This window comes from Pygocentrus nattereri, chromosome 1, assembly GCF_015220715.1.
Source record: "Pygocentrus nattereri isolate fPygNat1 chromosome 1, fPygNat1.pri, whole genome shotgun sequence".
Taxonomy (NCBI): Eukaryota; Metazoa; Chordata; class Actinopteri; order Characiformes; family Serrasalmidae; genus Pygocentrus; species Pygocentrus nattereri.
The window spans coordinates 22,455,634-22,478,149 of record NC_051211.1 but is presented as its reverse complement, the minus strand read 5'-3'; the positions used below and the strand labels follow the sequence as shown (position 1 = coordinate 22,478,149).

At 39.1% G+C, this 22,516-nt stretch overlaps 1 protein-coding gene across 2 annotated transcripts in view; it reads right to left on the bottom strand.

Moving 5' to 3' along the window:
- arhgef1a (Rho guanine nucleotide exchange factor (GEF) 1a) overlaps positions 1 to 22,516 on the bottom strand; it is a 44,544-nt gene that overhangs the window by 19,719 nt on the left and 2,309 nt on the right. The window contains exons 2-9 of one of the 2 annotated variants that reach the window (XM_017720066.2): positions 15,354 to 15,516; positions 9,849 to 9,916; positions 9,186 to 9,252; positions 8,507 to 8,636; positions 7,940 to 8,049; positions 6,623 to 6,766; positions 3,504 to 3,754; positions 1,848 to 1,973 (exon numbers count right to left, since the gene is read on the bottom strand). In XM_017720066.2, the coding sequence (XP_017575555.1) occupies positions 1,848 to 1,973; positions 3,504 to 3,754; positions 6,623 to 6,766; positions 7,940 to 8,049; positions 8,507 to 8,636; positions 9,186 to 9,252; positions 9,849 to 9,916; positions 15,354 to 15,516 (1,059 nt within the window). Of the gene's footprint in view, positions 1 to 1,847; positions 1,974 to 3,503; positions 3,755 to 6,622; positions 6,767 to 7,939; positions 8,050 to 8,506; positions 8,637 to 9,185; positions 9,253 to 9,848; positions 9,917 to 10,188; positions 10,349 to 15,353; positions 15,517 to 22,516 lie in introns of those variants that run through there. The other variant, XM_017720068.2, reaches the window with a different exon arrangement.

The following is a 22,516-nucleotide window of genomic DNA, read 5'->3' as shown; positions in this document are numbered from 1 at the left end:
TTGCTCACGATGCAAAGTTGGACTCGATGAAAATACCTGAAAATCTGATGATTCATACAACTATGACAACATTCAGGCAGCAAGGCTATTAGTGCATACAACACCCACCTTCATCCAGCTGTACATCACTGTCCTCCCACGGCAGTAGCACACACACATGCACGCACACAAGATCTCTTCATCTCTCTCTTGACCAGTACGGAGGGTTATATAAACACAGGCATACCAACACAGACACCTCATTTATCTCTTATCACACACTCCCTGACGCCCTGTCTCACTCCTTAATCCCATTCCCACGAAGAGCTCCATTGACTAAGCGTGCTGGTGAAGCCATGCACTGGCATGGATCGATGTAATAAATGCCTGTGTATCAAATTTTATATGCCACTTTCTCTTACTCTCTCCCTTTTGGTTAAATCAACTGCTACAGCACATTCAGAAGACAACATTAACCATATTTTACCTAATGTGTTTGGGATCCATTCAGAGACTTTGGCCTGGTCCTCTTTATCTTATTAAAATATGCCACGTATGTATGACCTTGTTGGGCATAGTAAAATGTGGAACTGAAGCTTCCTGTGAACTACTGTGTTTCCAGTCACTATACAAACGATGCACAATGCTGCTTTAATAGTTGGATGCACGGTAATAGTTTCTGTCAAGCAAGCACATTTTGTGGAATTTCACGTATTACTGATTCATTTCATCATTAAAAGGCAGCTGACATGTGAAATCTACTCCCATGTATGACGAATGTGTCTGCGTACTCAAAATAAAATGTTAAATTACATTAATTAATTAATAAATTAATTAATGTAAGTTAATGCAAAGAGAATGGACTGAGGAGCATTTCTATTGATCCACTCGTCAATAAATTTTCAATGTAGAGGGCAGCTGTTATGAACAAATGATCTAGAAAAATCAATGTCTTAAAAATTAAGATATATTTTTGGACAGCAATGATATAAATAAATGAGACAGCATTGATAAATCACATTGTTGATAGGTAAATTTAAAGTAGGGCTGAAATAAATATGCAATTCAAACATTCTTTTTAAAAAATGCATTGAAATGAACCAATGCGCTTAATACTAGCTTTTCACCAGTAGTACACAGTTACCAGCTGTGCACACCAGCCTCACTGGACACTGCGATCTGCCAGAGTCCTTAGCAGAAACAGTCGGTCTTGTTTCCAGGCACGGTCTAAAAAAGTTTTCTACTGCTCTGGACTATTGGCCTGTTCTCAGCTGCATTTAGTACCAAGAGTAAATCAGAACATGCAGGCAAGCTAGCTGTCCAGAGCTGTAGGGAAATTATTCAGAGTGCACAGTGAGGTGAAGGCGAAGTAGCAAAGTTTAATGAGTGCTCCTGTATAAAGTGCTTTTGAGTATCTTAAAGATGTTGTCACTCCCCTGTTCACTGACAAGAGCAAAGTCACACATGATGATGGTCAAAAGGCTGCTGTTTCTTCTGCTCACCTGCTCCACTCACTGCTGTTCAAACAGAGTCAGCAATCTGCAGGGTTGCCAGACTGAGCAGGGTCCACTATTTAGCATTTTAATGCAATTTTAATGACATGAAAAGAATTAGATTATATAGTATACTACCTATAAAATAAAAGCAATAATCAGAATATGTTTTCCAAGTACAGCATCTTGAACTTTTCTTATATTTACAGAATATCTGAATATATTGTGTAAAATCTGAGAGAATATTCAAGAATAAAAACATTCAATAGTTGCTGCCCAAATTAAAAGTAGAAATATCCACTTGATGTCTCAGCATTAAATGTTTAAACCCTTTGGTGTTAATTCAAGAATACGTAGCTGTTGCTGTCTTCTTACCCGTATAAAGTACTGTAGTCTCTTGTCTCTTGCCAGAAGTTCTTTATATAGTTTAACAGCTTTCAAGTGGTGGCTGCAGAATTCAGCATAGGCCTTCCTCATCTCATCAGCGCACTGACCTGAGAACTGAAACACACGCAACACTTACAGTCAGACAAAACTGTACAGGGGAACAGTAATTAACATTTTAAATGTGCTGTATATCACATTACTTTATACAACATACACGCAATGGTCACTTTATTAGGCATCTCCTTGTATCTACACTCACTGAAAAATTTCTTAGATACACTTACCATACAAATGCACTTTGCAGTTCTACAATGGGTGGTCCAGCTGTTTCTCTGCATAATTTCTTATCCCAATCTTACCCCATTCATCAATGATCAAGACTTCTACAAGACCACCACAGAGCACGTATTATTTTCGTGGTAAACTGTTCTCAACACCGCAGAGATACTGACTAAGTGGGGGTGTGTTAGTGTGCGTTGCGCTGGTCTGAGTGGATCAGACACAGCAGTGCTGTTGGAGCTTTTAAACACCTCAGTGTTACTACTGGACTGAGAACAGTCCACCAACCAAAAATATCCAGCCAACAGCGTCCTGTGCACAGTGTCCTGTGGTCAATGATGAAGGACTAGAGGATGACCAACACAAACTGTGCAGCAGCAGATGAGCTATTGTCTCTGACTTTACATCTGCAAGGTGGATCAATAGGGTAGGTGTGCCTAATAGAGTGGACAGTGAGTGGACACAGTGTTTTAAAACACAAGGTAGGTTTACCTAATTAAGGTGCGCAGTGAATGTATATTATATATCAGAAATATAAGCACAAATATTTTCTTTCTACATGACACCAAGTATATCTCTTTTGCCATCACACATTACTTACACACCACACATTTACACCTCACATAATTACACCCACACACCCAACACATTATTTAAGAGATTTTAGCGCATATTAGTGCAGTAATTACCAAACCCAGTTCACGACACACCACTGTGTAGTCCACATTATTCTCCTACTACAGCTTTTAAAACATATCAGACAAAAAAACAACATATTGTCTGGTTAGCGGTCTATTGCGACTGGACTGGGAAACATAGCAGTTTCACACTGCTCTACATGTCACATACACAGAATAACACAGGAGAACACACGAATTCATTCAAATCCAACAGCAAAACCGATTTAGAATACAGAAGCACTGAAATAAGCTAGTTATGGTTAAACTAATACACTCACACACATAAAATCAAAATGCTTATTTGCACTTATTCTAATATTGGGGTTCTTTCTAACAAATAATCAGGGTTTGATCGATTATGTTCTAACCTGGATTTGATATTCATCATTTTTGGCATTTTAACTTGTTTACAATGTTTCAAGTGGTCTAAAAGAAACACTTCTACAGTCTCGAAGTCCTGCAGCCCTGCCCACAGCCTTATTGGATTATACCAGTATAATTAAAATGAAATTTCTAAAATTATTTGAACACATGCCAAATAAAAAACCCACCCACTGTATTAGTTATTGGTCTCTGAAAAAAACAGTATTGGTCGACCCCTGCAAATAATGCTTAGTTCTAATTTTCTAATTGGACTTGCAGTATAACTCTGACCTGCTGACACTCACACGTATACACATACTACCTGCTGCACGAGGAGGTCGCTGATATGGTTGATAGTGAAGTTGTGCCCACTAGACGGCTGCAAGCACTGCCTGCGGCGATCAAGCAGCTGGTTGAGGAAGCGAATGTGCAGGGTTAAAAGACGCTCCAGGCACGGAAACAGCGCGTGAACCACGCCCGGCTCCAACTGCACCTCCTCCAGCATCCCACGCCGAAACACACACTCCATGATACGTAGTGTCCGCACGTGGTGCAGCTCTGTTTGGATCAACTCTGAGTGGAAAGGAGGCAAATCACATGAGCTGACCGAGTCAAACACATCAGCAAAAGCACACAATGGCACTACAGGCATCATTATATTTAATAAAGCCCTCATGACTCAAAGCATCAGATGGCAGAGTCACTGCAAATAAAAAAAGTTTGCAAATTCAGTCAGATTATACAATAAAGATTTTATGATGAGCAGATCCTGGATGGAGGAGAAGGAGTGCATGCAATTTTCATTCTCCAAATAGAACTTGGGTAGGCTAATTTTCTGTCCACTATACAAGAACTAGCTCAGCCTTTTCACTGCAGGTCACTATATACATGATCTAATGGTGGACCAAACTAAAATAACATAAGATAATATTCATAAAGTTGTGACGAATTAAATGTTCACCTTAATTAATCATCTCTCTCTTCCTCATGCGCCTTTGTCATTTAATGTCAATTAATCTGTCCCAATCTATTAAAACAATAAACCATTATTAATATCTGCTTCATTATGATTGTTTTGTCAGTTTTAATGTAACCAATCAGGTTGCTGATGCTTGGTCATGAATATGCTCCACAACCCATGTGCCAAATTTTTTTTTTGCCATTATTCACCGTAGTTTGCGCTGCAAGAACAATATGATTGTTGAAGAGTCAGACAATAAAACAGGCAGATTATGAGGACAGTACAAAGCTGATATGCTGCTAGAAGAAGAATGAATGATGTTAAATTTCTTTGTTTGGTGCAAATCCTAATAAAAAGTGTTGCCACAAGCAGAGAACTGAACCATGGCATCACATTAATGTCAGAATTTGTGCACGTGAAATATCCCTCGCGCACACACAGGGCCCATGGCTGCTTCTTGGCGAATTCTATTGGCTGATGGCTCCTGGGAGCGTGGCTGACCGCGCAGTACGACAGGCCCCTTTCCAGAAGACAACCATAGCGGACAGAGGAGTGCTCTGCTGTCTGAACACTGAGGCAGACTGATTAAGAGTGGAGTCAGGAGTGCTCTGCTGTCTGAACACTGAGGCAGACTGATTAAGAGTGGAGTCAGGAGTGCTCTGCTGTCTGAACACTGAGGCAGACTGATTAAGAGTGGAGTCAGGAGTGCTCTGCTGTCTGAACACTGAGGCAGACTGATTAAGAGTGGAGTCAGGAGTGCTCTGCTGTCTGAACACTGAGGCAGACTGATTAAGAGTGGAGTCAGGAGTGCTCTGCTGTCTGAACACTGAGGCAGACTGATTAAGAGTGGAGTCAGGAGTGCTCTGCTGTCTGAACACTGAGGCAGACTGATTAAGAGTGGAGTCAGGAGTGCTCTGCTGTCTGAACACTGAGGCAGACTGATTAAGAGTGGAGTCAGGAGTGCTCTGCTGTCTGAACACTGAGGCAGACTGATTAAGAGTGGAGTCAGGAGTGCTCTGCTGTCTGAACACTGAGGCAGACTGATTAAGAGTGGAGTCAGGAGTGCTCTGCTGTCTGAAGACCAAGGCAGACTGATTAAGAGTGGAGTGTTCTGCTGGAGTGAAATGAAAACCTGCACCCACAATGGCCCTTTGTGGACAAGACTGGACACCCCTGAACTGCACACTGAAGCCAACAGCAGAGTATTAAATATACAAAGTTTTATTGTTGATGTTCATTTGTTATTTCAGTAAAAATGTCCTTTTACACAATTTAATTTCCCGACATTTCATTGGTAATTCCACTCAACATTAGCTATTAGCTAAACTAACATTACACTCCGTACAGATTAAGTCTAAACTAAATGGATAAGCACAACCAGCATGATACTAAAACGTTAACGATGTTCAGCCTGACTAGTAAATTATTCTTATAATTTAGATGAATAAGAGTTCAGTTCTTTTAACCTCACTCACCTGCCGATGTTCGTCTCCGTCTGCTATGTTTGTCTTCTGGAAAGGGGCTTTTCGTACTGCATGGTCAGCCACGCCCCCAGGAGGCATCAGCCAATAGGATTCGCTGACAGAAGCAGCCATGGGCCCTGCGCGTGCGTGAGGGATATTTCATGCGCGCGAGTTTTGACGTTAATGTGATGCCATACAGGGTTAACTGAGACTGAGGATTTTTACTGGGTCACAGTTCAGTTGTTTGGTGCGGACACAAGTACAGAAAGAGTGTTCACACATGTCAAAATAGACTGAAATGAAGACAAAAATGTTCTAAAAGGTGTAAAAGAGCCATAACAGTCTTGATATCAAATTTTGTGGGGATGTTTTAATGGCATCCTTTAACACAGAGAAGTCAACAACAAAAGCATGATGTCATTTTACATAATTTCTTTCTCACGTGTACTGAAATCTGCAGAAAGATTCCCATAAACATGCAGATTTTAAGATTTTAATCAATGCCACATTTGTGTGTGTAAGCAAAAGAGAAGGTATTTCAGTATGATTTGAATTTGGTAAGTTTGACATTATAGCCATGTTGCTTAATAAAATGATTTCTTAGCATTATTGTAGCATTTGATGTAAAGAATGTGATGTGAAAAGCCAAAAATGTATAATTTTTTATATAGTTTGTTTTACAAAGTGCCTTTTTTGAAAAAAAAAAAAAAAAACATGAACTGGAATATACTCTGATTAAACAGAACAACAAGAGCTAACCGATCTCACAAAAAACACATCCTACAATAAAGGAAGTCTGAAACAGGGCAGTACATAGAACGTTTCAATTTGACATGCCTATATGCTTCACTGTGGACATAACCACTCTGGTGGCACACTGGATTAGTTCTAAGGGTGCTTAGTTCTACAGGGTTCATTATTTGAAGTAATTCTCATATTCTTTGTCAATGCAACACTTTTAAAGACAATGAGAAATGGTTCTACAGTGCTGTTTCTTCCAGATTCTCTCTCTCTTACCATAAATGACATCTTGCCTCTTGATAACATCTTTGCGGTGGGCTTGTAGGTAGGTTGAGTCGACAGCCATACTCCAGGAATCTGCCTCAAAGTCCGGCCCCTCGACATCCAACCCTTCCAGCATGGAGTTGTAGTACAGTTCTCCTACAGAAGGAAGAGAGAGAATTGTTTTCTACCAATCAATTCAAATGTAAATGAAATTCTGTTCTGGGAAAATCTGAACCTTTATTCTTTCAAAGTGAGATAGAGTTGATTAACTGTAAGAGATCATTTTGACATAATGTGGTTTATTATGAGATGGGAATAATATCAGGGGACAGCTCTGGTATTAAAAGAGGTCAATCTACAATGAAGGGCATAATGAGAAAAGAAATACAGCTCTTGGAGTTTTTGGATGACATTTGAGCATGTCCACAGGAAATAAAGCCAGCATATGACAAACTGGTAATGAGCTACGAAGGCCCGTTTTGAGCTCAGTGGAGGAACAATCTAGCAGAATTTAAGAATAATATGACTTAAAACATCAAATTCTTTACTTAAATCTAAATCATGCCATTTCAGGAAATGTTCTGGCTTTGTAGGAAAACAAGGAAAATAGGGCCAACCTACATATCATACATACATATCTGGACCAGGTACTTTGTGAAGTGCCACTTACAAAAATCTTAGTAAACCTGAAAGGGAATAGCATCTCTTTTTGTTTTCTGATGTTAAGGTCAGGAATAAGTTTAAGGTTAGGCTTTAAAAATCTTACCAAAAAAATGTCAAAAACAGTTGAGTATGTAAAATGCAAAAAACATCTACAAACATTATCTTAACTGTAGAAAATTGAAAACGGTACAAAAACACAATATTTGACATTTTACTTTGTGAACTTATTTTTGTACAAGTTTATACACGAGACAGTTCTGGGCTCCAGACAGGCAAGTCTAGCACCCATGCTCTCTAAAACATTACATATCCTGTCTTTGTATAGTTTTCTTTCAAATGTATGTCAAAGCAAATTAAAAAATTAACTACCTTCAGTTTTTATTTCCATTACCTCCCCAACATTTTCTTTACTGGGTTTATGTTACGCATAGGTAGTTACATGTACAGTACTGGACAAAAATCTTAGCCACATAAGCAAACTGTTAAAATCACTATTTGCTGTATGAATGTCATTTGTATTTATTCTCATGGTAATGTTTTTAATTTATTTCTAAGGTGCCTAAAACTTTTTCACAATACTGTACATATAACAGGCACAATGGATGTGTACATGACCCCATGTCCTGATATTGTATAAAAACAAACATGCGTGTGTCTGTGTCCTACCATCGTCATTCAGCGATTCCATAGACATGGTTCTGCTCTTGAAGTTTAGAGAGTCTGTGGATTGCGACAAGATCCTGCGCAGCCCCAAGGGAGAGTCATCACTGAGAGTCCTACACACACACACACACGCACACACACACCACGTGCATGCATACAGACGTAATTGCATACACATGCACCCCCACATATGCATGCACCCAAACACACAACAAAAAACCTTAAATGAGTTGCAGGCATGGGAGAAAAATAATAACAATGGTGATGTGTGAAAGTATACAAAAATATAAATAAAATGGAAATTAAACAACAGCAAACAATCATACTAGGACAACTACACAATAATCTACAGTGAGAATGTGACTGGAACAGGAACTCATACACAATGGTAAACATTTCACATTCAAAACAAAAGTGATCTCCACAACAAAGGAAGATGCCTTTTGTATTTAACAGCAAATGCATAAAAGCTAATTCCACAAAACACAGAACTAAACACACCACAAATAGGTTACACTGTGCGGTATTAAAGTCAGGCCACTCAACAGATACAGTGGGGACAACACTCACCCTGCAATGTTATTGGTGGATACGCTCTTGGAGAGTAAAAGGGAGGACCGTCCACGGCGGGAGCCAAGCAATGACTGACGGAGGCTGTCGGACGGATAGATGGCCGAGCTAGGCCTCTCTTTCAAATGTGCTGCAGAGTTTGACAAGATTATTTATTTACAATTGAATTATAAACTCTGACAGTAGGGCCTGACTAATACATCATTTATGGATAACATTAACAGTATTAGCACTGGTCACAAAATTCGTCAGGCACTATGAAATTTGTCCAGTAACAATGTTTATTATTAAGTACATTACACATTACAAAAATCTGGTTTTGGCTTTATGACAAAGTTTTTATGACAAGTTTTAGAAGCTCAGATTTTAGGACAATATGACATAGTTGAGTGTTACATGCAAAAACATACACGTCTTCAGTAATATGCACTGTCATACTGTCCAAAATGTCAGATGATAATGATCTTGTTGCACTAATGAAAAATGAGGGAGTAAATACAGATGGAGCAAAAGGAACAGAGTCAAGCATAAGAGGGATAAAGAGAAAAGAAAACATGAAAAATTGGGTATCTATGATGATGGAGGAGGATGGAAGAGGTCATGAATGATAACAAGGAGAAATAAAGGAAATAGAGAAGAACTATGGGAAAGAAGCTTGACAGCCTGAGTGGACACTCACTTTTATTCCGCAGTGTCACCGTCCCACCATAGGTTGAACTGTTCCGCATCAGCGCCAGCTTCTGTTGCTGTGGCAACACAGCACAATTACATCTACATTAGAATTACCATCTAGGCAGACTAAAAATCTGGCTTGATATTATAAATTGATTATGACTGAGCATATATAACAGTATATATATAACACGTTTTGTATAAATCATATAGGCAGGGTATGGCATTGTTTGATGCCATGTATTTCAGATAAAACAGTCACTAAAACATATAGTGTGGCTTTTTAATGTAAAAGATTGTACAAAATGAAATGGAAAAAAAGTGTGGCATGGTTAATATATATTCCTATGTATAGTGAATATATATTGTGTATACATTCGTGTCGTATACAAAAGCTTGAACACCCCCAGTCCAACATGTCATTTGACACAAACCTACGCATACAACTGTATATTCAGTACTTAAAAAAACTGAACTGAATTGTACCCTCAAACTGACTCACTGTGTAATTTGAAATTTCATTGTACACCAAATTATTTCCTAAACAACTATCAGTTCTCCACACCAAATAATAAAGCTAACTAACAGCAGTGATGCCAATGTGATCCTGCTCGATATGATCGGTGTCATGTGACATTTGTCAAAAATCAGGTCAGAGCTCTTCTCTTACCCGCTGTTTCATCTTGACACAGTTGGGCAGGGCGTCTCTGCAGCGGTTGTGGATGGTGACATTACAGGCTGGAAAACAGTAGAGAAAGGAAGCATTACTTCATCCGCCTGTCTTTCTCACCATGCGCCTATCACCATTACGCACAGCAACCTCTAGTTCAGTGTTCATAAACCACCGTTGCTGACACCGAAAGTGGAAGTGGAGCACAGTGTGTTCTTCTCACGCTCTTTCTAATAATATGATAAACCCACACCTTGTTACAGAATAAACTGCGTTTTCTATTCAGTTAATCACAAAAACGTCACTAATGTTCAATGTCAATATCGAAGACATACGGTACCGGTCTTTTGCCTCTGTCTCTCTTTGTCTTTCTCTTGGCCAGTATCCATGATTGCGTTGAAACCTGTGCTCCAGATCGTCTTTACTGTAAGCAACTCCTTTCTGGACAGTTTTTCTTGTAATGGCTTCTTTAGTGCAGGGTGTCTACGGAGACCATTGTTTGAGAGCAGTTCCACTTCCTGTTTTGAGGCTGATTGGGCAGGAAAGAGACTTGGGGCCCCGGTGGAGTTTCCCTGATAGACCCCCCCCATTGATAAACACGCACTTCTTTCCCCACTAACCTTTATAACAGCCACAGAGAACAGGACCTTTGATTGTTACCTGTTAAAGCTGGACACGTTCTGGCTCAATAAAAATAAGAATCCGCTCAAAGTAGTTGGGATGTGTGCACTCTGGCAGTGCGCATGGTAAAATGTATCAGAGTTTTCTGTGAGCTACAGTGTTTTCTATCACTACATAAAGAAGCATGTTAGTGCCTTTAATGTTGGATGCACTGTGTTCTGCCTGAATGTGTACACACTCAGAGCACAATTTAGATCACTGCTGACTTATTTATCAGAATAATGACAAAATACAAGTGTGAAATATTTACATACATATAGAAAGGATCTATATGTCTTGATCCAAATGTTAATGCTAATGACAGATAGATAGATAGATAGATAGATAGATAGATAGATAGATAGATAGATAGATAGATAGACAGATAGATAGATAGATAATGATAAGGCAAGAAAAGAAAAGAAAACTATAAATTCTCAGTTTTTTGGCGCTAATTTTTGCATCCGCCTTAAAGGGTTAAATAAAACAGCCCTTACTGTACAGTTCTTTATGGGCCTCTGCACTCTCCTTGGTTGAGTACAAAAGCAGGAACTACATGTTCCAGCACCTACACAAATGTGCAGTGCAGTCAACACAGGAGCACAGGCCAGAGTAGTAAAGCACAGAGCTAATGCACAGGGTCTTATCAGTGACAGGCTCGTGTTGTCTGAATGCTGCAATAAGCAACGAAGAAATGAAGAAGTTGAGAACAATAGTGAAATCAAGAAGACTGGAGAGGTGAACACCGTGACACCAAAACAGGAAAGGGTGTATGTATGTGAAACTGAGCACAAGGCAGTTTTGCATTACAACCTGTGCTCCTACAACTTACACCCCACTGTGTGTGCAAATATGTGACTACACCTTGTTTAAGCAGTTGACTAGCCAAAAATCTCATTTCTATACATTTTCTCTTTTCAGTTTGTATGATGATCTATGTAGATGTGTAGTGTCTGCAGTGATGACCTGATGGCTGTAAGCTTCCATTAGGTATTAGCAGGAGTAGAAAGATCAACTGAATTGGCCATTTTCAACCTAAATAGGCCATAGATGACTGGCCGGCATTCCTTTAATCTGACCAATAATGAGAGCTGATCAGTGACTTGACATACGTGTGCCAAATTTCACTACTTGCAAACCAGTGCTGATTTACTGGTAGAGCAGGAATGGCTTTCCTACTCTTGCCAAAGTCACCTGAACTTACATTTATGGCATTTGGCTGACGCTCTTTTCCAGAGCAACTTACAATTTGATTGTTTTAAACAGGTAGGCGAAGGTAGTGTTAGGAGTCTTGCCCAAGGACTCTTATTGGTATAGTGTAGGGTGCTTACCCAGGCGGGGATTGAACCCCAGTCTACAGTGTAGAAGGCAGAGGTGTTAACCACTACACTACACCAACCACCATAACTTACTTCTCTGCGCCTCACATGAGTATGAACAGAACTGCTATATTTGTCTGACAATACAATTGATAATGGTTTAACTCATGAAAGCTTTTGGCCATAAAGCTGTAAGACTGTCTGTTTCACATATGTTCATTGCACTCTTTCTGACTGTTAAAAAAACACATTAAACCTTGTTTGGTGAATTACCAAGATATTAAGGCTGATGCAAAAAAAATTGGCTGTAAAATGTGCTGTTCTCCATTAATCATATGATTTCTCAGTGCTGCTGCGGCATTTATTTTGATATGGAATAACAAGATCTAATGAATATAAACTGCTTTTTTGAGCAAGAAGAAAAATATACATCACATCAGTCACACTTCATCATTACTCGGATTAAAGTCAATGCTCAGCGTCAGTTTCAATTGCACGCTCAATGAGCTCATGTACTCACTTGGAAAAAAGATGGTGCTTGTAACAAGAACGAGTCTTGTCCATGCTAAACTTCGGAATCAACATGTGCCAATCCAGCGTAAAGTCAGTTGTGAGGTATCATTCTCACAAAATCTCTACTTCTTAACCACGTTTGAATTTTTAGCTCCAATGCAAAGCTAACGAAGCAAATGACACCAAACCAAGTTCGTTGTCCAAACCATGGCATTAATGGTTATGTATGAAAACATTCAACTTGACTGCCATCCTGCACATGAACTTAGTGTTTGGAACAATTTCTGTCCAAAAATAACATCGCTTTCTGCATATGTGCATGTGTGTGTCCTTGTACATGGATGTGTGGGAGAACTTGGCATGTTCATTCTGATCTCTCTCTGCCAGATAGAAATGCTCCAAGATAGTAGGGCTACGTGCAAAATGTATATCGGAGTGTTTAAGACTTGGCAAGATGCAACACACTACACACTGCACATACATTACAATCCAACTTTCAACTATAAACCTCAATTCCAAAAAGGTTAGGACAGTATGTCCCAGGTACATATGCAAATAAAACAGAAAACAGTGATTTGTAAACCCACTTTGACCTGTATTTAAAGGAAAACAGTCCAAATAAAACATTTAAATTCTTACCTTATCAACTTTCTTTGTTTTTTGTAAACTCTAAAATTAATGCCTGTAACACATTCCTAAAAAGTAAGCACAGGAGCTATTTAAGACTGGGAGCGTTGTGAAATGTTCAGGAAACATTCTAAACAGGTTGTGCATTTATGCTTAAGTGTAAAATGAGCGTTCAAAAAAGGCCTAGCTCATTATGAGCATGGATAGGTTGATGCTCACCACATTGGCAAAAAATACCTCTGTGAATAATCCAACAGCTTGGGAACAATATTCCTCAACAAAGGACTGCAAGGATTTTAGGAATTTCAGACTATATGGTGAAATAACGTCACTGAAGGTTCAGGGAATACAAACCAATCTCAAAGCATGAAGGACAGGGCCAAAACCACAACTAAATGCTTATGTCCTCTGATCCTTCAGACGACACTACTTTAAAATCTGGCACTGGATAATACCGCATGGGCTCAGGAATACTTCAACATCCCACTGCCAAACCACACTGTTCATTGCTGCATCCACAAATGCAAGTTAAGGCTAAGCTATGCACAGTGAAAGCCAACTATCATAAATGTCCAGAAAGGCTGACGACTTCTCTGGCCTTCAACTCATCTATAATGAAACGTGTGTTATGGTCTGATTTAACCTTTCGAACTGTTCAGGTAAACATTGGATGTTGTGTTCTCCGGACCAAAGAATAAAAGGGCCATCCAGATTGTTACCAAATAAAGTTCAAAAGCCAGTATCTGTAATGGTGTACGGGTGCATTAGTTTCCAACACACGGCTAACCTGAACATCTATAAGGGCATCTTTAATGCCAAGACACATTTTGTACAGCAGCATGGTTGCATAATCAGACAATCAAAACCTGTCTCTCACTGAAAACATGTGGCCCAATATGAAGCAGAAAACACATCAATGAAGACCTCATACGGATGCGCAGCTAAAGATGGGAAGAAATGCAAAATATTGAGCTGGATCTATTGGTGTTTTCAGTACTCAAATAATTACTATGTGTTGTTAAAAGGAAGGGTCATGTAACACAGTGGTAAACATGCCTCTGCCCCAACTTTTTGGAACATGTTGCAGACATATATGAGCAAAAATAAAAAATTAATTGAATTGATCAAATTTTACTAACCCAAAACTAAAGTTTTTAGAACTAAAGTACCAGTAAGTATCTGCCTGTCACCTCATTGATCCCTTTCTCTGCTATACATCCTTTAACTGCTGCTGCACTCAGCACTTTAACTTTAGACCCATACTTTGCACATTGTAAGGTTTACAGGTATGACTGTGTGTGTGTCTGAGTGAGTGATGGTAGGCATGCATGTTTTATTTCATTTTATTTTATATTAATTTTATTTTATTCACTACATGTAAATGTATGGCTGGTACTGTGCGCTGTGAGCTCCTGTAACCAAAACCAAATTTCTTGTATGTGTAGCATACCTGGCCAATACAGCTTGATTCTGATTCTGATCAATGAATGCAGTTAGCTCTCAGGAGGTCAGTTTTCAGTGGGAGACAGTGTTCAGTGTTTGTGATAACAAAAGCGAAGGAAGTTGATTTTCAATTTAAAACATGTGTATAATTTACCCAGAAGGATAAGCAGCTTATAACACGGATGGATAGATATTGTATAATGTGCCATAATGCCAAAACTGTGGACATTTTTACTCATGTGTCATTGTGATATACTGGATTAGTACCACTGCATCAACATGTAAAAAATGAAAAGCATGTAAATGTTTAAATGTAAATGATATTGGTCAGAAATAAACAATCTGCTTTTAAAACTTCAGTTCTGTTTCTTAGTCACAGTGGTAAGAAAACTGTCTATACAATTATCTTGACTGCTTTGTCATACACCAAAGTAATTTCTTAATTCATTTCAGGGCTGCCTGAAGAGCATTTAAAAGGTTTTGAAAACTCATTGAAATTTCCAAAAAAGCCCTCCAATACTTGTTTTCAAGAATCTGTATAAATACAAATATAAAATATTATAAAATATTTCTCAGATGATTAAATAAATGATCATGGACATTACATGTGTATACTAGAGAATTCAAACTGTTCTGGTAACCCCTATTCCTTATCTAATGTATCTTGCTGTTTTATTGGTAGGAAGTGATGTGTAGCTATAGCTTCATGTTATTATTTACCTAAATGATAAATGAAGCTCAGTGAGGTATTCGGATTTTAAGCTACTGGTATTGGACTGTATGGAATGTATGAGTATCGTTATCAGAAGAGAAAGAAGCAGGCCTGGTGCATCTATAATAATTTTTGTCGCTGATATCATATGACAGGAAATTTTTATCATGGTCTCATCTCTAGTTTGTGTAAGTGTGAATGTGAGAAAGTTTATGTGTGTGCGAGACTCACTGGGGCAGCTGAGGGCCTCTTTGGCTGTAATGCTCTTGTTGCAGGCAGAGCAGAGCGTGGTGCTGCTGACGGTGAGGGTGGTGAAGAGATGGCCGTTACTGTAGCGTGCTTCTCGCTCCCGTGCCTCCCTCTCTCTCTCTCTCATCCGCTCTTTCTCCTTATTCTGACAAAACAAAATATTCCAGACACCTGATGAATAATTGCTCTTCAGGCATTGAGTAAATACACCATAATCTTCATCATCCCTATTATCATTGTTATCATACCAACAAAACCCATGATACTCAGAACAGTAAATACAGTTTTTGGATAAACATTTAAGTTACAGCCATCAATTATTTGGTCCTTTTAGAAAACCTGGAAAAAATATTCCCACAAACTCGTACATGTAGTCCTAATATCTCTGAGTTAGACTTCTATTGTGTAACTACTCTGAATCATCTCTCGTGGTCCAGAAATCCAAATATAGATAAAGGCTCATGAACAGAGAAAGAATCATTTTATTAAGAGAAATAGCCCAGTGACAAAAAAAATTTCCCCTTTACCTTCTGTGCAGTCCATCAGCTAAAACATTTGGTGTCTGAAGTCAGCTTTGTTAGTTTTACACTGAAGCTATGAGGCTAATGTAGCCAAAGATAGCCAAAAAAAATACATATCCCACCAAAGAGCATCACGTAAACTGCATGCCATGCATGCTAACCTTACACCACAGCACCAAACATGCCTTGACTAATCGACTACGCTTTGGCTTTGATTTTTCAAACTATTCTTTTAAATGCTATTTCAACAATATATGACAGTCCATAGAGACTAATGTTCACTTCAAGCAACTGATGCCGATCTATGCTTCCGTGTGCCGTTTAAAGGGCAAATATAGGACATTGTACACTAATAGAGCAACAGAAAAGGAAATGAGGTATGCAGAAATACTGAGCTTACTATTTGTGAGCTGAAACTGATGGCTGCCTAAAACTCAAACACTCTGAATCTTTTAGACACTTTTCTAAAGTTCGTAGCAGAAGGAGATGCAAAAAGACGTAAGCTAGAAAACTGGGACCAAGAAAGATCAAGGAAATTAGATACCTCAAATGTGCCAGGTTTGCTGGGCATATTTTAAGGGTGCTGGCCACTCTTTATATATCCCTATTTAAGGGATATGTAAGCATATGCATGTTTCTGGTCAGTTTTTCCTTAAAATTGAGCAGGACCTCAAAAAACAAGATTCCATGCACTGGACAGAGCATTACAGAAACTGATGACCTTTTAAGTTTTTTTTTTTTTTTTTCAGAACAGCCGGTGTTTGTTGGGCAGAATGCTGGTGTGTTAATCAGCATTTTTTGACTGACCTATCCTGTCTTTTTGACTGACCATCTTCCCCATTCACACATGCCAACATCCATGAGCCAGTATTATATGACATCTTAAAACAGGAACTGTTCTTGACAAGTAAAACATGCCTAAACATTCTATACCTCATCTATACTCTTTCTAATTTTAATTTCTTGTTATTTGACTTATGATTTGATCACCACTTGACAAATATCAGGCATTCTGGACGTTAAATTAAATGTTATTCTTAAGGTTACACAGCATTCTCATCAATGACGAGAGTGGACATTACACAACTTTCAAAATCTCAGAATCTGTATACTGCCTATACAATATTAATTGCTTACAAGCTGCTGGTTATGGATGTGCCAAAGTGAGTGCTACACAAGCAATTGCAGATAAGAATCAGTCACCACACAATGCTGTACCTGAAGAGATCTGTGACAAAGCACACAACAAAATCCCACTGCTTCAGAGAACGACACATAAGTGTTTATCACGTTCCAAGCTGAAACTTGCTGTAACTGTTATTTCTAAGTGTGGAAAAAAGAAGAGAACCCTATTTATTAGGGTCCATATAGAACACCAGTCTCCGACAACCCTTTCATCGTGTTTGTTAATGTTAAAGGGTTCTCTTATGCTCTCACCGGACACTGCTCTTCGCTGTTTCTATTACTTATTGTAGACAAAAAGATCCACTGCCCGAAATCAAATACAAAACTGTTCACACTACATGAGCAGTTGCCATGGGCGTCCGCACTGATTTGTCACAGATCTCAATCAGCTGTGACTCGAAAATCAAGGCTAAAATCTTGTCTAGTGCACTCAAATTTAGGATAATCTAGCCTGTAAAAAAATAGCATTTTTAACTTTAAAATTTTGAGTTGACTGATCTTTAAAAATGAGTTGACATGGGATAAAATACAGATTCTTTTTCTGTGAATTTACTATTCAAAGTTTAATTAACTCAAAATTTTAAGGCAGCCTAAACACCAAAAATTTTTTGTGTACAGCTCTATTTATCATTCTGGACACCGCAAAAAAAATCTTTTTTTCATACAAATATCTGATATGCATGATGTAGTAGAGTACCAGCATATTATTTTATTAATTTCATACATGAATATTACAATTAGTTTCATATTGTCAACAGCATTTTCAAACTTTTGAATGGCAGTTTATGTATACACACACACACACACACACACACATATAGACACATATATGTGTATATATATATATATATATATATATATATATATTCCTGGAAATTAAAACAAAGTTGTTATCTGGGAGAACCAGAATCACATGAAGGAAGAATATAGTCATGAAAGCAGCTGAACTGTATTTGAAACATGCTCTAAGCTCCAAGTAGTATTGCGATGTATCTAGAAATCAAACCTGTTTAACCCAGTCTCTTATTCTTAAAAGGCCATATCATCTGCCCTGACATCCCCTTCAACTTGACATCTTCAAGAAACAACAAATCCAAATCTGTGCAAATCTGTTTTCCTCAACCACGACTATTTGCTTTCATTTATATTACATGATTACTTAAGTGTAATTAGATCATTACATAATTGCATAGTTACAGATATTCACATTTACATTTGATTAACATTCTGTATCAGTGCGCTTGAGTCTGTACATCTGGCTTTCCATTTTTCATCATGTCAAAAAATGACAGACATGGCCAAAGAATGACTGCATGAATATAAACTCTTCATCAAATTGAAACCACGTTAAAAGATCTCTTATTCTGTTTATAAACACAAATGTGAATTAAGAATCTACACTTGACAGTTTAGTCATTTCCAGTCAGTTCACTTTGTTAGAACTGCTTCAAATGCTCTACTACTGTCCTAGTTCCAAAATAAATAATGTTCCAGGAGAATGACACACTGAGTGAACCTGAATCATGCTTGACTCTCTCCTCCTGTCCGTCCCTGCACACTGCCTCAATAACCTGCAGTTTGCATACAGAGCAAATACACTGGAGCACAAGTCTAGGTCTGTACTTTGTGCTGCAGTGTCTGGAATACTATTTGTGGACCATTATTCCAGAAGTGCTGCTGAGCAAACTGGCACAAATGAAGGCAGACCAATTCATCTGTAAAATGCATCTATAATTTTCTGACTGGTTATTTGTTCTGGTCTGTACTTTTTTTGAATTCAAACCCTGTTAAGAATTGTTTGAGTGCTTGAATGATAACTGACTTTGATAAGCTTTACACAGTAAGATACATGTTGATAACCCACAAGCCTCCACTTGTTCCAAAAATGCTCTTGAACGCTCAAAAACACTATGTTCATTAAATGCCACCAAAACTCAACAAAATACTGTACTTTTTATTCCATGACTTTACCAACTTAACTAAGTCCAATTAACTTTCATGATGTGCCATAAGTCAGTATCACACACTCACATAACTTCAGATACAGCAGCGTGAAAGAAAATCAAAACTCTATCAGAAAACATTGCAAAGAAAATAAATCAACACATTCACAGAGTGGGATCTTGGCATGTCCCAATCAAGTTTTATCACCCTCAATCTTGACACAAGTATTTTCTAATTAGTAGCGAAGCTTGGAAATCACGTTAGACCCCTGGACCCTCGTTACTTGAGCCCCACATGGTTCATGGTCATTCTCTTCAGCCTCTCCAAGTGTGTCTCCAATGAACCAGTTGTGAAGATCCTGAAGTTTGCAGATGCCAAAATTTGCACAGTGCCCACTTCACATATATAAAACTCACTAAATCCAATTTAGGTAAGATACGGTCAGTAAGCCTGTCACGATTATTACCTATTCACCTAATCACAATTAAAATAATCACAATTATTTGAAATGATTGCAATTATTTTCCACAGTCATTAGATTTCACAGGCATATTATGCTGGAACAAAAACAATGGGAAATCAGTGTTTTAGCTTAAGGTAAACAAATGTAAATAAAACTAAGCAGAAATACATTCACTGAGACATAATGGGGTTTATGAAAACAAAACAAAAAAACGCTGCTTTTTAATTTGCTGCTCTAACATGTTTCAGGGCAGCAATAAGCAATAAGTAAAAATTGCTTATTTGTTAGTTGTGTAGCAATTTCTAACATTTTTAGCATATATCCTGGCAAAGTGAGTGGGTGTTTTGCTCATATTTTCACTCTTGTGAAGGACGTGTAGCTATTCTTAACTTTACACATAATTCTGTATGACTGTAGACATTGATTTGAGTTTCTGCGCAGTGTTGACTCGACGGTACAACCAGTGTTCGATAGTAAATATAGATAACAAGTACAGCAAGTATTACTCACACATATATAAGTATAAATAGCAAGTAGGTGTAAATGACAGTTAATCTCCATAAATATAGGCTGCCTATTTTCTTTAAAATGCTGTACTGAGATCACTTCGTGTTTAGACTGCTCTTACTCTCTGAAATGACACATTTTGGCTTTCTGAGCTACTTTACTGAACAGTTCATTTTATCAGTTTAATACTATTGGTCCAATTCCATTGACGGCTATAAACTTGGCTACCTGTCATTTTACAATATTACATTTTTGATCTATGCATAGTATGATTCTCTCTGCAGTAATGGAACTTTTAGATTTCTGCTAAAGGAATTTATTGATGTGAATTGTGTTGTATCTGTGTTATACCTTCTGTATTTGTGAACATGTCATGAAGTTGTATTCCTATTTTGTGTTGTTACTTGTCCTCGATAAGCCGGGTCTAATCCTGGCATCAGTCCATCTATATAAGTATATACACTGCTCAAAAAAATAAAGGGAACACTCAAATAACATCCTAGATCTGAGTGAATGAAATATTCTCATTGAATACTTTGTTCTGTACAAAGTTGAATGTGCTGACAACAAAATCACAAAAAATCATCAATGGAAATCAAATTTATTAACCAGTGGAGGCCTGGATTTGGAGTCACACACAAAATTAAAATGGAAAAACACACAACAGGCTGATCCAACTTTGATGTAATGTCCTTAATAAAAGTCAAAATGAGGCTCAGTATTGTGTGTGGCCTCCACATGCCTGTATGATCCTCCCTACAGCGCCTGGGCATGCTCCTGATGAGGTGGTGGATAGTCTCCTGAGGGATCTCCTCCCAGACCTGGACTAAAGCATCCGCCAACTCCTGGACAGTCTGGGGTGCAACGTGGCGTTGGTGGATGGAGCGAGACATGATGTCCCAGATGTGCTCAATCGGATTCAGGTCTGGGGAACGGGTGGCCGGTCCATAGTTCCAATGCCTTCATCTTACAGGAACTGCTGACACACTCCAGCCACATGAGGTCTAGCACTGTCCTGCATTAGGAGGAACCCAGGGCCAACCGCACCAGCATATGGTCTCACAAGGGGTCTGAGGTTCTCATCTCGGTACCTAATGGCAGTCAGGCTACCTCTGGCGGGCACATGGAGGGCTGTGCGTCCCTCCAAAGAAATGCCACCCCACGCCATTACTGACCGACTGCCAAACCCATCATGCTGAAGGATGTTGCAGGCAGCAGATCGCTCTCCACGGCATCTCCAGACTCTGTCACGTCTGTCACATGTGCTCAGTGTGAACCTGCTTTCATCTGTGAAGAGCACAGGGTGCCAGTGGCCAATTTGCCAGTCCTGGTGTTCTCTGGCAAATGCCAAGCGTCCTGCAAGGTGTTGGGCTGTGAGCACAACCCCCATCTGTGGACGTCGGGCCCTCATACCATCCTCATGGAGTCGGTTTCTAACCGTTTCTGCAGACACATGCACATTTGTGGCCTGCTGGAGGTAATTTTGCAGGGCTCTGGCAGTGCTCCTCCTGTTCCTCCTTGCACAAAGGCGGAGGTAGCGGTCCTGCTGCTGGGTTGTTGCCCTCCTACGGCCTCCTTCACGTCTCCTGGTGTACTGGCCTGTCTCCTGGTAGCGCCTCCAGCTTCTGGACACTACGCTGACAGACACAGCAAACCTTCTTGCCACAGCTCGCATTGATGTGCCATCCTGGATGAGCTGCACTACCTGGGCCACTTGTGTGGGTTGTAGAGTCCGTCTCATGCTACCACGAGTGTGAAAGCACCACCAACATTCAAAAGTGACCAAAACATCAGCCAGAAAGCAGAAAGGTACTGAGAAGTGGTCTGTGGTCCCCACCTGCAGAACCACTCCTTTATTGAGTGTGTCTTGCTAATTTCTAATAATTTCCACCTGCTGTCTATTCCATTTGCACAACAGCATATGGAATTGATTGTCAATCAGTGTTGCTTCCTAAGTAGACAGTTTGATTTCACAGAAGTTTGATTTACTTGGAGTTATATTGTGTTCTTTAAGTGTTTATTTATTTATCTTTATTTTTTTGAGCAGTGTATATCAGTGCCAGCCCAATATCGTAAAGGCTAGCTGGATATCTGAGACCTGCGCGTGCAACAAATAAACTTCACTTATCCAGACAACAGAGTGAGTCCCCTGGTTGACAGGGTTTGAAATTCTTCAGTACACTTTTTCAGTCCTGCTCTACCACCACTGCTCTTCATTCTCTATATGACTCCTGAAGGCCTAATCACAGATGGTAATGAGATTGGAGTGCAGAAATGAGTGAGCCGTCTCGTGTCTTGCTGTGTTAATAACAAACTCAGCAACACTAAAAAAGGGGAAATGATAACTGACTTCCACAAACATCCCACACCAAGATATACACTGATAGCCCAAGCCACCACCACTTGCTCCAAACAGTACTTCTGAAAAACACCCTATGTGCATCAACGTCAAGCAAAACCAAAACAGAAAGGTCTAGTCCATATCAATCATCATGCCCCTCTCCTGTAGTCCCTGCTTACCACAT